The sequence below is a fragment of the Bufo gargarizans genome, unplaced genomic scaffold (assembly GCF_014858855.1).
Source record: "Bufo gargarizans isolate SCDJY-AF-19 unplaced genomic scaffold, ASM1485885v1 original_scaffold_2222_pilon, whole genome shotgun sequence".
NCBI classification, from domain to species: domain Eukaryota; kingdom Metazoa; phylum Chordata; class Amphibia; order Anura; family Bufonidae; genus Bufo; species Bufo gargarizans.
The window spans coordinates 231,816-245,084 of NW_025334698.1; the positions used below are offsets into that span (position 1 = coordinate 231,816).

Here is a 13,269-nt window from a genome sequence, read left to right on the forward strand (position 1 = left end):
CAGGAGACTGCACACGGACACGCCCAGGAGACTGCACACGGACACGCCCAGGAGACTGCACACGGACACGCCCAGGAGACTGCACACGGGTCAAACCTAACACAGCGTTACTGAACGCTAACCGAAAACCCTCAGTCACATGCCTCCTACTCTATTCACATCCGGAGCTGCAGTCCAAAATTCTGCTGTCACACAGTCACCATGGTGGTGACCTATTCCCTTTGCAGCAATCTGGGGCTTTATATTGTATTGGAGGCCATATTCCTTCCAAATCCGACTACAGTATAGTGCTGGGCGTGACAAATCTTCCCACAATGCACAGTGGCAGACCCAGACGCAGCAAGGAAGGGATATCCCCGAGCCATAATGTACTGCGACACAAGCCAGAACCATCAGGGGCAAGCCCTGCAAACTAGGAGCCAGCAGGTAACCAGAAAAGTCACGAATGCAGCTTTGGAGGTGACTGGAGTAGAAGACGATGAAGAAGCAGCGTCGTTACATTTGCCACAATGTGCTGCAGGGCTAAGTTTTGAGACGTGAAGCCCTTGCAACCTCTGACCTATTACGAGAGTAGAAGAATGTAGAAAATACAGATTTAGAGGTGACTGGAGTAGAAGAGGTGATGTCCCTGAAGACTTTTTTCTTTTTAAACAATCAACAGCGTCATTACAATTATCATGATGCGCTGCAGGACTAACGCCTCGAGATGTCAAGCCCTGCAACCTCTGAGCTAATAAGAGACCAGAAGAATGGTGAATGCAGCTTTGGAGGTGACTGGAGTAGAAGAGGTGACGTCCTTGTGTGTCTTTACATTTCCCACAATCCCCTGCATAAGCCTCAAGATGTGAAGCCCTGAAACTTCGAACTGTGAGAATAGTGAATGCAGCTTTGGAGGTGACTAGATCCTCCTCCCAGTATAATATGGATAAAATAATAAAATGATTAGATAATGGATCAGTACACAGCTGATGCGTCCTCATTAGTACTCCATCGCCGCGGTGTCAGTTGTGTCTGAGAAAACTGCCGGGGAAAATTCCCCAGAGCCCGTTACCCCCGAGTGACGAAAGATGCAAATTCACTGAAAAAGCAGAAGAGGAAACGGCCCTGCAGTAAATGCAGAAACGGTGCAAAATCTGAGCACAGGAGGTCACCCTGTAATCCGGCATCTGGTAATCCGCCCAGTACTGCAGGCTGCTCTAGAGTAGGAGATACTGTGCACAGGAGGTCACCCTGTAATCCGGCATCTGGTAATCCGCCCAGTACTGCAGGCTGCTCTAGAGTAGGAGATACTGTGCACAGGAGGTCACCCTGTAATCCGGCATCTGGTAATCCGCCCAGTACTGCAGGCTGCTCTAGAGTAGGAGATACTGTGCACAGGAGGTCACCCTGTAATCCGGCGTCTGGTAATCCGCCCAGTACTGCAGGCTGCTCTAGAGTAGGAGATACTGTGCACAGGAGGTCACCCTGTAATCCGGCATCTGGTAATCCGCCCAGTACTGCAGGCTGCTCTAGAGTAGGAGATACTGTGCACAGGAGGTGACCCTGTAATCCGGCATCTGGTAATCCGGCCCAGTACTGCAGGCTGCTCTAGAGTAGGAGATACTGTGCACAGGAGGTCACCCTGTAATCCGGCATCTGGTAATCCGGCCCAGTACTGCAGGCTGCTCTAGAGTAGGAGATACTGAGCACAGGAGGTCACCCTGTAATCCGGCATCTGGTAATCCGCCCAGTACTGCAGGCTGCTTTAGAGCAGGAGAAACGGTGCAAAATCTGAGCACAGGAGGTCACCCTGTAATCCGGCATACTGCGAGCCTCGCCGTCACAGCCTCATATCTTCCTACATTGCAGAAATCTGCGGAATCGCAGCATAAGTCGGAGCAGACCCTCGCATGTCTGCCGCGGCGAGCACTACTGCAGAATATCCCCATTCAATGGCGAAAAATCCACACATGGAACCTGCCCCTTTTCCTAGCAGAAGGCGCTTTAAGAATTATTTTTTCTTCAATTTTGCACATGAAAAACAACACGTGGTAAGCAGTAAGAGCGCGGATTCCTGCCGAAATCAACGCAGAGCGCATCCTTAGCGTGTACTGATGTGGAAAATACACCAAACTCCGCATCAAAAAGACACATGGGGGTGGGCTGTCTTACTGAAAATCTGCACAAATTTCCACATGGATTCAAAACCCGCATTCCGGATTTGCAGAGTTGATGCAGTTTTGAAAAGGGCGAAATCCCAAAATTAAAAATAAAATCGCACAAAACGGACACTGCAGATACCCAAATCCACACAGCAGCACAGTGTCCACATGGAGTTAAAAAACAAATGGGGTCATTTATTAAGACTGGAGATTTAGACGCCAGTCTTAGTACCCCAGTGCTGGCGGTGGATGCGCCGAAGTTATATAGAAGTGTCGGCATCTACATAACTTTGGCGCATGATCCGCTGGCGTACACCACTCTCAAATCGACGCCAGCTCCCAAAAAGCGTAGAAAAGGATATATGAGACCCCCTTTTTCGGCACTGGCGTGAGCGGCGTAGGTCTAATCATAAATGACCCCCAAAGTGTACATGAGATTGGTCTTATTTCATACACTTTGCTGGTAGATCCTCCCGAAAATCTGCGCGACTAATGCACCGTGTGAATACGTACCCTGATGGGAAGAAACGCTGCAGATCTGCCACCACGGAATTGTGGGTGGATGATCCGCCGCAACAAAGTGGATGAAGTTTTACAAATCTCCTCCATGCTGCTTGAAATTTATTTATTTTTTTAAACGCCGCAGTTTTGAAATCTGCTTTGCGTCAGTCTATACTGCAGATACCTACCGCGTAAAAAAAAAAAAAAAAAAATACGGATACACTGTCGTGGCCTTTTTGCATCAATTTCCTGGCCGCCTATCCGTTTTTAGTGTCTGTTTCTCAACCATTTTGCATCTGTTTCTAAGACCCGCTAAAAACGGATGAACGTCAAATGTCATATATAAATGCCCCCCACCCATTGTAGTACTAACAAATCCAAAATAAAAAAACAATACACCACCCCCCACCACCACAGGCGCAGCCGGAAACACTTGCTCCGCACTGGAGGCAGCAGGACCTGATGCTCCCAGCCTGATCATGTGACGTCAGGTCCTGCTGCCTTCAGTGCTGAGAAAGGCGTTCCTGTGGAAGGGTGTTTTTTTTTGTTTTTTTTTTAATATAGCGTAACTGTTTTTAATGGGCATTATACAGGTGCAATTCTGTCTAAACGGCCGTTTAACATGGTCCCGCTGATTTCAATGGGATCCGTTTGGCCGACAAAACGGCAAAGAATAGGTCTTATTTTTGGACATCCATTACTCACTGGCCATGTGAACAGCCCTATAGACTGTAATGGTGCTGAATGAGGCCTAAGCCAAGCAGCCGGGTCCTGTCTGACAGTCTGGTTGCTAGGGAAACATTAATTCCCAATAAAGTTCACATTCCTTAGCAAACAGCCTTCAGCCCCGGGATAAACTGGCACAGAAGGGCCAATGAGGCATGGCAGGGCTCAGACCTCACTCTCCTCCTGCCATAGTAATCAGTATCCCTGCGCCCGCCTGTTCTCCACCTTCCCGACGTGCGAGCTGCCATTCGGGCACAGTCTCTATTTTTGGCGGCTCATTATGGAAAGCGTCAGGAAGCTGCAGAGCGGAGACTGGCGGGTATAGGGTTACAGCAGATGTGAAAGCACTAATGTGACGGAATGCAGAGCCTGAAGCCGCAAGGATGGCACCGCTGCCCGTTAGAAGGGCACCGAACTGTTATCTCAAGATAAGTTTGCATTCACAAAAATGGATCCGCATCCGTTCCGCAATTTTGCGGAACGGGTGCGGACCCATTAATTTAAAAAAAATATGGAGCATGTCCTATTCTTGTCCAAGAACAGGCATTCTCTATATAGCGCTAGCCAAGTGCGGTCCGCAAAACCGGTATCCGTGTTTTGCGGACCACAAAACACTTACGGCCGTGTGAATGCACCCTTATCCACAGCGGCACCAGGATGAAGCCTCCATAGGTTTACATGTGTAAGCTATCATGTATCTTGTCAGCAAGGCGGTTATAGCTAATGACCCCCACATCCCCCCCCCCATAGCCGTGGCCCAAGTGTCACACAAAACGCGCCGAGTATTTGCTTAACTTGAAACCTTCTCGCTCCAACGACAGTGAATGCGTCAATGGGTCCGAGGCGGTCGAGCGACTCACCACACGCAGGGAAAGTTGTGCATGTCGAATTGCACGACAGTCGGGTTAAGCGACGCCTGCGTCCGCAACGTACGATGCCTACACAATTCCGCAATCAGCTTCCTTACAAAGAGCGGAATTGCACTTTGTGTTTTCCTAAACAAACATGGGCTTGTGTCTACGGCCCTACGCTGCCCGCGTGACCCTGGCGACTCTGTCTTGCTTACCATAAGGGTACACCGGTAATAAAGGGGTATGTTTCTGCCAGTCCGACACAGTGACGGGGAATTTAACGGATCAGGACACATGCCATCTGCAGCAGTACATTCGCCTGCCATGTGACGGTGCACGTACTGCTATATGGCGACTGTATTCCATGCCTTAACTTTTTTGAAAAAAATAAAATAAAACTATCTTGGCTAGAAATTAGGGGTAAAAAGAAGTGGCGCAATACGTTAACGAGCTCTAGTGGTCGCAATGTGAAGGCGATGCAATCGCACGCACAGACCCCGGGAGGAGGAAGTGAGCGCCACGAAGCAGGAATGTCCCGCATGGAGCCGGGGACTGCAGACAGGACCAGACATGCAGCAGGACGCATGCCCCCAGCTTCTTCTAGGAGGAAGCACTGTGCCCGCTGCTGCCCACATCCTACTCGGCAGGAAGTTACCATACACTGCACCCGCGTTCTCAGTGAGACCAGCCCTGGGCAGAACCTAAAGAGTCCTGGACTCCAAAACCGTCTATACATCAGAGGGGCCGAGTCACTAACCAGTCCCCTCTGCATCAGCAGATATTACAGTTTCACCGGTCTCAAAATCCCTGCTGGCTGTCAGTGAACAGAAACACTTTGGTTTACATCCAGAGCGGAGAATTTGGACAGACCTAGTACTTCTCCCAGCTGGGGGTTTGTTACAAGTGTATCCAGTCTAGACAATTCTCTGTCAGCTAAACAAAACAGCAGCCAAATCTCCCTCCTGCCCTGATGGTCTGTTACAATGTTTCTGCGCAGTGGGCAACCTGTGGCACTCTAGCTGTTGTGAAACTACAATTCCCAGCATGCTCCATTTAGTTCTATGAGAGTTCTGAGAAGAGCAAGTATGCATGCTGGGAGTTATAGTTTCACAACAGATGGAGTAGGGCTGCAACAATTACTCAATGTAATCGATTCAAAAAATTCTTCGATGCAATTTCCCTGCATCGAGGATTCGTTTACATCACGTGACCACGGAGCAGGAATGCAGCGACTACTGGGGAGCAGCGGGGTGGTGGCCCCTGTGCAGCGACTACTGGGGAGCAGCGGGGTGGTGGCCCCTGTGCAGCGACTACTGGGGAGCAGCGGGGTGGGGCCCTGTGCAGCGACTACTGGGGAGCAGCGGGGTGGTGGCCCCTGTGCAGCGACTACTGGGGAGCAGCGGGGTGGTGGCCCCTGTGCAGCGACTACTGGGGAGCAGCGGGGTGGTGGCCCCTGTGCAGCGACTACTGGGGAGCAGCGGGGTGGTGGCCCCTGTGCAGCGACTACTGGGGAGCAGCGGGGTGGTGGCCCCTGTGCAGCGACTACTGGGGAGCAGCGGGGTGGTGGCCCCTGTGCAGCGACTACTGGGGAGCAGCGGGGTGGTGGCCCCTGTGCAGCGACTACTGGGGAGCAGCGGGGTGGTGGCCCCTGTGCAGAGACTACTGGGGAGCAGCGGGGTGGTGGCCCCTGTGCAGAGACTACTGGGGAGCAGCGGGGTGGTGGCCCCTGTGCAGAGACTACTGGGGAGCAGCGGGGTGGTGGCCCCTGTGCAGCGACTACTGGGGAGCAGCGGGGTGGTGGCCCCTGTGCAGCGACTACTGGGGAGCAGCGGGGTGGTGGCCCCTGTGCAGCGACTACTGGGGAGCAGCGGGGTAGTGGCCCCTGTGCAGCGACTACTGGGGAGCAGCGGGGTAGTGGCCCCTGTGCAGCGACTACTGGGGAGCAGCGGGGTAGTGGCCCCTGTGCAGCGACTACTGGGGAGCAGCGGGGTAGTGGCCCCTGTGCAGCGACTACTGGGGGGGGGGGGGACATGGCAATGGATGGCACTGGGGGAATTGAAGGGGGTCTGATGAGTTTTTATAAAGGAAAACCGTCTATTAATTCATTTTTTCTTATTAGAATACTCGATTACTGAAATAATCGTTTACTGCAGCCCTAAGCTGGAGTAACGCCGGTTGCCCACCCCTGACTGTTCAGTTCACTGATGATTGTTGCCCAGACTGGTTACAATTGCAGCAAACCCTCAGCTGTGAGAAGCACTAGGCCTATACATACGTTTCCAGGTCACTGACACACTGTAGCAAACAATCAGGACAGGGAGAGGTTTATACTGCTGGGAGTTGACTACACTGGATGCAATTGTTACAAACCCTCAGCAGCTAAAAGCGCTAGGCCTGTACATGCCTTTTTTTCCAAGCACTGGTACACTGTAACGTACAATCAGAACGGGAAAAAGGTTTGTGCTGCTAAGGATTGCCTAAACTAGATGCACTTGTAACAAACCCTCAGCTGTGAAAAAGCACTAGGTCTGCACATATGTTTTGAGGAGACGGATACACTGTAACAAACCATCAGGACAGGGAGAGGTGCTGTCCAGACTGGATACAGCATGAGAGGCTCTCAAGGCCTGAGCAGTTTCCAGCATCTGCATATAGACAAGCATGTTTCCATTCATTGACAGCAAGCATGGAAAAAGGAAACTGAGGGAAAATGGAGTCAATTAGGATTTTACAAAAGGTTGCGCACACCGTTAGGCCTTGTATTTGTGATCCACATCGGATCACATGTGGACGCAAAAAATGCAGATGTCATCCGCGTGCTGTCTGCATCCGCGTGGCCGTGCAGCAATTTAGGGAACATGTCCTATTCATGTTAGCGGGATGCACGTGTCCAGTATGCGGATCCACGTTTGCAGACAGCAAAACACATAAGGTCGTTATCCGACCCCTGAAATGCCCCCCACACACAAAGTACTTACCTCGCTCCCCGCCACTGCCTGCTATTGGCTGCCCCCAAACCCGGATGTTTTCATCTGCGCGACGGGGAAGAAACAGCGGCGGCCGTCAGAAGCGACTCGAGTGCCGAGGAGCAGGGGCAAGTTCATTGTGTGTGAGGGGCCCGGGCATAGAGGGAGGGGGATACATTTCAAAGCTCGGACAAAACCCACGACACCCCTTTAAGCAGAATGACCGCCCGGCGGCGTTCAGGAATGACCAAAAATGAGGAAGTGGCAGAGTGATGGAGAAATTCCTGACACACTGTTACGGAACAGCCTGCAATGTACTGGCTGATAACATAGGACAACAGCATGCCGGCAAATCCAGTACAGGAAGACATCTGCACTGTTATCAGGTGTGGAGACTCTTACATTACAGGGGGGCCCTGCAGCGGGGCCCCCACGGAGCCCAGGAACGATAGGGCCCCTGTCCTAACAGCACATGCATGGTCCGAATCAATGGTGGACACGGAGCAGAGGAAACAGTAGAGGGCGCACAGACTCCGCAAACTCCGCTGTGGATACACCTCAGATGGGAGTACCCCTTTAAAAGTTTGTTCTTCCTCTTCAAATCCACTATCAGTACATCTGCTTGTTGACAGTGAACAGTCACTGGAGAAGATTTAAGAAGCAGTCAGAAAGAAAAGCGCAGCGCGGTTTTCACCTCATAGTCTGCGCTGAAAACGGAAGCCGCGCTGTGATTGGTTGCAATGGGCAAAAGAGACCGATTGGTTGTATGTAGCTAGAGACTGAAAGCCCCAGGTGATTCTAACAGCTGAGGGTTTGTGACAATGTATCAGCTCAGAGCACAACACAGATTTGTGCTGCTGTGCTCAGCGCATAGAGCGAAGCCTGCACTGATACACTGTAACAAAAAGCAGACAACATAACTATTATAGACAATACAAGCAGGAGAGCGCAGGCAATAAGGCCAGACACCACAGCAGATGAGCGTCAGCTCACCTGCCCATTGTGACAGGCGACACGTGAGGCACAGCAGGTATATTACAACCCCCTGCCCTACATATAGTACAGGGCGTTATACAGAGGTGCTGGTCTGTATATAGGGGCAGCCTGGTGTACAGGGCGTTATACAGAGGTGCTGGTCTGTATATAGGGGCAGCCTGGTGTACAGGGCGTTATACAGAGGTGCTGGTCTGTATATAGGGGCAGCCTGGTGTACAGGGCGTTATACAGAGGTGCTGGTCTGTATATAGGGGCAGCCTGGTGTACAGGGCGTTATACAGAGGTGCTGGTCTGTATATAGGGGCAGCCTGGTGTACAGGGCGTTATACAGAGGTGCTGGTCTGTATATAGGGGCAGCCTGGTGTACAGGGCGTTATACAGAGGTGCTGGTCTGTATATAGGGGCAGCCTGGTGTACAGGGCGTTATACAGAGGTGCTGGTCTGTATATAGGGGCAGCCTGGTGTACAGGGCGTTATACAGAGGTGCTGGTCTGTATATAGGGGCAGCCTGGTGTACAGGGCGTTATACAGAGGTGCTGGTCTGTATATAGGGGCAGCCTGGTGTACAGGGCGTTATACAGAGGTGCTGGTCTGTATATAGGGGCAGCCTGGTGTACAGGGCGTTATACAGAGGTGCTGGTCTGTATATAGGGGCAGCCTGGTGTACAGGGCGTTATACAGAGGTGCTGGTCTGTATATAGGGGCAGCCTGGTGTACAGGGCGTTATACAGAGGTGCTGGTCTGTATATAGGGGCAGCCTGGTGTACAGGGCGTTATACAGAGGTGCTGGTCTGTATATAGGGGCAGCCTGGTGTACAGGGCGTTATACAGAGGTGCTGGTCTGTATATAGGGGCAGCCTGGTGTACAGGGCGTTATACAGAGGTGCTGGTCTGTATATAGGGGCAGCCTGGTGTACAGGGCGTTATACAGAGGTGCTGGTCTGTATATAGGGGCAGCCTGGTGTACAGGGCGTTATACAGAGGTGCTGGTCTGTATATAGGGGCAGCCTGGTGTACAGGGCGTTATACAGAGGTGCTGGTCTGTATATAGGGGCAGCCTGGTGTACAGGGCGTTATACAGAGGTGCTGGTCTGTATATAGGGGCAGCCTGGTGTACAGGGCGTTATACAGAGGTGCTGGTCTGTATATAGGGGCAGCCTGGTGTACAGGGCGTTATACAGAGGTGCTGGTCTGTATATAGGGGCAGCCTGGTGTACAGGGCGTTATACAGAGGTGCTGGTCTGTATATAGGGGCAGCCTGGTGTACAGGGCGTTATACAGAGGTGCTGGTCTGTATATAGGGGCAGCCTGGTGTACAGGGCGTTATACAGAGGTGCTGGTCTGTATATAGGGGCAGCCTGGTGTACAGGGCGTTATACAGAGGTGCTGGTCTGTATATAGGGGCAGCCTGGTGTACAGGGCGTTATACAGAGGTGCTGGTCTGTATATAGGGGCAGCCTGGTGTACAGGGCGTTATACAGAGGTGCTGGTCTGTATATAGGGGCAGCCTGGTGTACAGGGCGTTATACAGAGGTGCTGGTCTGTATATAGGGGCAGCCTGGTGTACAGGGCGTTATACAGAGGTGCTGGTCTGTATATAGGGGCAGCCTGGTGTACAGGGCGTTATACAGAGGTGCTGGTCTGTATATAGGGGCAGCCTGGTGTACAGGGCGTTATACAGAGGTGCTGGTCTGTATATAGGGGCAGCCTGGTGTACAGGGCGTTATACAGAGGTGCTGGTCTGTATATAGGGGCAGCCTGGTGTACAGGGCGTTATACAGAGGTGCTGGTCTGTATATAGGGGCAGCCTGGTGTACAGGGCGTTATACAGAGGTGCTGGTCTGTATATAGGGGCAGCCTGGTGTACAGGGCGTTATACAGAGGTGCTGGTCTGTATATAGGGGCAGCCTGGTGTACAGGGCGTTATACAGAGGTGCTGGTCTGTATATAGGGGCAGCCTGGTGTACAGGGCGTTATACAGAGGTGCTGGTCTGTATATAGGGGCAGCCTGGTGTACAGGGCGTTATACAGAGGTGCTGGTCTGTATATAGGGGCAGCCTGGTGTACAGGGCGTTATACAGAGGTGCTGGTCTGTATATAGGGGCAGCCTGGTGTACAGGGCGTTATACAGAGGTGCTGGTCTGTATATAGGGGCAGCCTGGTGTACAGGGCGTTATACAGAGGTGCTGGTCTGTATATAGGGGCAGCCTGGTGTACAGGGCGTTATACAGAGGTGCTGGTCTGTATATAGGGGCAGCCTGGTGTACAGGGCGTTATACAGAGGTGCTGGTCTGTATATAGGGGCAGCCTGGTGTACAGGGCGTTACACAGAGGTGCTGGTCTGTATATAGGGGCAGCCTGGTGTACAGGGCGTTACACAGAGGTGCTGGTCTGTATATAGGGGCAGCCTGGTGTACAGGGCGTTACACAGAGGTGCTGGTCTGTATATAGGGGCAGCCTGGTGTACAGGGCGTTACACAGAGGTGCTGGTCTGTATATAGGGGCAGCCTGGTGTACAGGGCGTTACACAGAGGTGCTGGTCTGTATATAGGGGCAGCCTGGTGTACAGGGCGTTACACAGAGGTGCTGGTCTGTATATAGGGGCAGTCTGGTGTACAGGGCGTTACACAGAGGTGCTGGTCTGTATATAGGGGCAGTCTGGTGTACAGGGCGTTACACAGAGGTGCTGGTCTGTATATAGGGGCAGTCTGGTGTACAGGGCGTTACACAGAGGTCCTGGTCTGTATATTGGGGCAGCCTGGTGTACAGGGGGTTACACAGAGGTGCTGGTCTGTATATAGGGGCAGCCTGGTGTACAGGGCGTTACACAGAGGTCCTGGTCTGTATATTGGGGCAGCCTGGTGTACAGGGCGTTACACAGAGGTCCTGGTCTGTATATTGGGGCAGCCTGGTGTACAGGGCGTTACACAGAGGTGCTGGTCTGTATATAGGGGCAGCCTGGTGTACAGGGCGTTACACAGAGGTGCTGGTCTGTATATAGGGGCAGTCTGGTGTACAGGGCGTTACACAGAGGTCCTGGTCTGTATATTGGGGCAGTCTGGTGTACAGGGCGTTACACAGAGGTGCTGGTCTGTATATAGGGGCAGTCTGGTGTACAGGGCGTTACACAGAGGTGCTGGTCTGTATATAGGGGCAGTCTGGTGTACAGGGCGTTACACAGAGGTGCTGGTCTGTATATAGGGGCAGTCTGGTGTACAGGGCGTTACACAGAGGTGCTGGTCTGTATATAGGGGCAGTCTGGTGTACAGGGCGTTACACAGAGGTGCTGGTCTGTATATAGGGGCAGTCTGGTGTACAGGGCGTTACACAGAGGTGCTGGTCTGTATATAGGGGCAGTCTGGTGTACAGGGCGTTACACAGAGGTGCTGGTCTGTATATAGGGGCAGTCTGGTGTACAGGGCGTTACACAGAGGTGCTGGTCTGTATATAGGGGCAGTCTGGTGTACAGGGCGTTACACAGAGGTGCTGGTCTGTATATAGGGGCAGTCTGGTGTACAGGGCGTTACACAGAGGTGCTGGTCTGTATATAGGGGCAGTCTGGTGTACAGGGCGTTACACAGAGGTGCTGGTCTGTATATAGGGGCAGTCTGGTGTACAGGGCGTTATACAGAGGTGCTGGTCTGTATATAGGGGCAGTCTGGTGTACAGGGCGTTATACAGAGGTGCTGGTCTGTATATAGGGGCAGTCTGGTGTACAGGGCGTTATACAGAGGTGCTGGTCTGTATATAGGGGCAGTCTGGTGTACAGGGCGTTATACAGAGGTGCTGGTCTGTATATAGGGGCAGTCTGGTGTACAGGGCGTTATACAGAGGTGCTGGTCTGTATATAGGGGCAGTCTGGTGTACAGGGCGTTATACAGAGGTGCTGGTCTGTATATAGGGGCAGTCTGGTGTACAGGGCGTTATACAGAGGTGCTGGTCTGTATATAGGGGCAGTCTGGTGTACAGGGCGTTATACAGAGGTGCTGGTCTGTATATAGGGGCAGTCTGGTGTACAGGGCGTTATACAGAGGTGCTGGTCTGTATATAGGGGCAGTCTGGTGTACAGGGCGTTATACAGAGGTGCTGGTCTGTATATAGGGGCAGCCTGGTGTACAGGGCGTTATACAGAGGTGCTGGTCTGTATATAGGGGCAGTCTGGTGTACAGGGTGTTATACAGAGGTGCTGGTCTGTATATAGGGGCCGGCTGGGCGTTGCACAGGGATATGACCACACTACTACACTCGGATTTTATCTTCGGGGTCTGCAGACTCAATTGCCTCCATAACCCGCCCTACACTCCCTGTGTCGTCATGGTGCAAGCAGAATGACGTCACGGGCGCTGTTTAACTGACAGATTACGGCCTATCACCCGCGGGCGTCCCCCCGCCATTCCCCCTCTACCGGCGGGCGTCCCCTGTAGTTACCATGGCTGCGGTGGGTGAGGGCCGGGCTCTCCGGTGCTCTTACGGTTCGGTATCGCTGTGCCCCGTAGGCCCGGCGGCGCCTCTACTTCCTTAGGACCTAGGAGTGAACATCCGGGTCAGTTGCTCGCGAGCTCCGGACACGCCCGCCGCACTGCCCCTTCAGCCAATCAGAGCTTCTCCTCCCAGTCATCACCAAGTATGGAGTACGTGACGTAACTGACAGACAGGCGGGGCCTGCGGCTGAGGGGCGGGGCCAAGTATATTAATAGTAATGAGAGAGGGTGAGAGTGACAGGAGCGAAAAAGCAACATAGTATAGTGAGAGTGATCAGTGCTGACAGGAGCGGAAAAGCAACATAGTATAGTAGTGAGAGTGATCAGTGCTGACAGGAGCGGAAAAGCAACATAGTATAGTGAGAGTGATCAGTGCTGACAGGAGCGGAAAAGCAACATAGTATAGTGAGAGTGATCAGTGCTGACAGGAGCGGAAGAGCAAAGAATAATAATAATCATGGTAATGATCAGTGTAGTGATGAGGCTATAATTATAATGTAACTAGCAGAAGGACCCGCTTCGCACGGGTATATTTCATCTATTTCCTTTCATGTTTCTGTGTGTCGTTAAAAGATATCGACAGTATCCCCCATAACAGCGACCTCTA

General features: G+C 52.4%; 1 protein-coding gene across 2 annotated transcripts in view; it reads right to left on the minus strand.

The window, feature by feature from the left end:
* Window positions 1-12,765, minus strand: part of LOC122924085 (F-actin-capping protein subunit beta) — a 33,865-nt gene extending 21,100 nt beyond the window's left edge. For both annotated transcript variants that reach the window (XM_044275006.1, XM_044275005.1), the window contains exon 1: window positions 12,610-12,765. In XM_044275006.1, the coding sequence (XP_044130941.1) occupies window positions 12,610-12,612 (3 nt within the window). In that variant the 5' untranslated portion in view covers window positions 12,613-12,765. The remainder of the gene's footprint in view (window positions 1-12,609) is intronic.
* Between the last annotated feature and the right edge of the window lie 504 nt (window positions 12,766-13,269).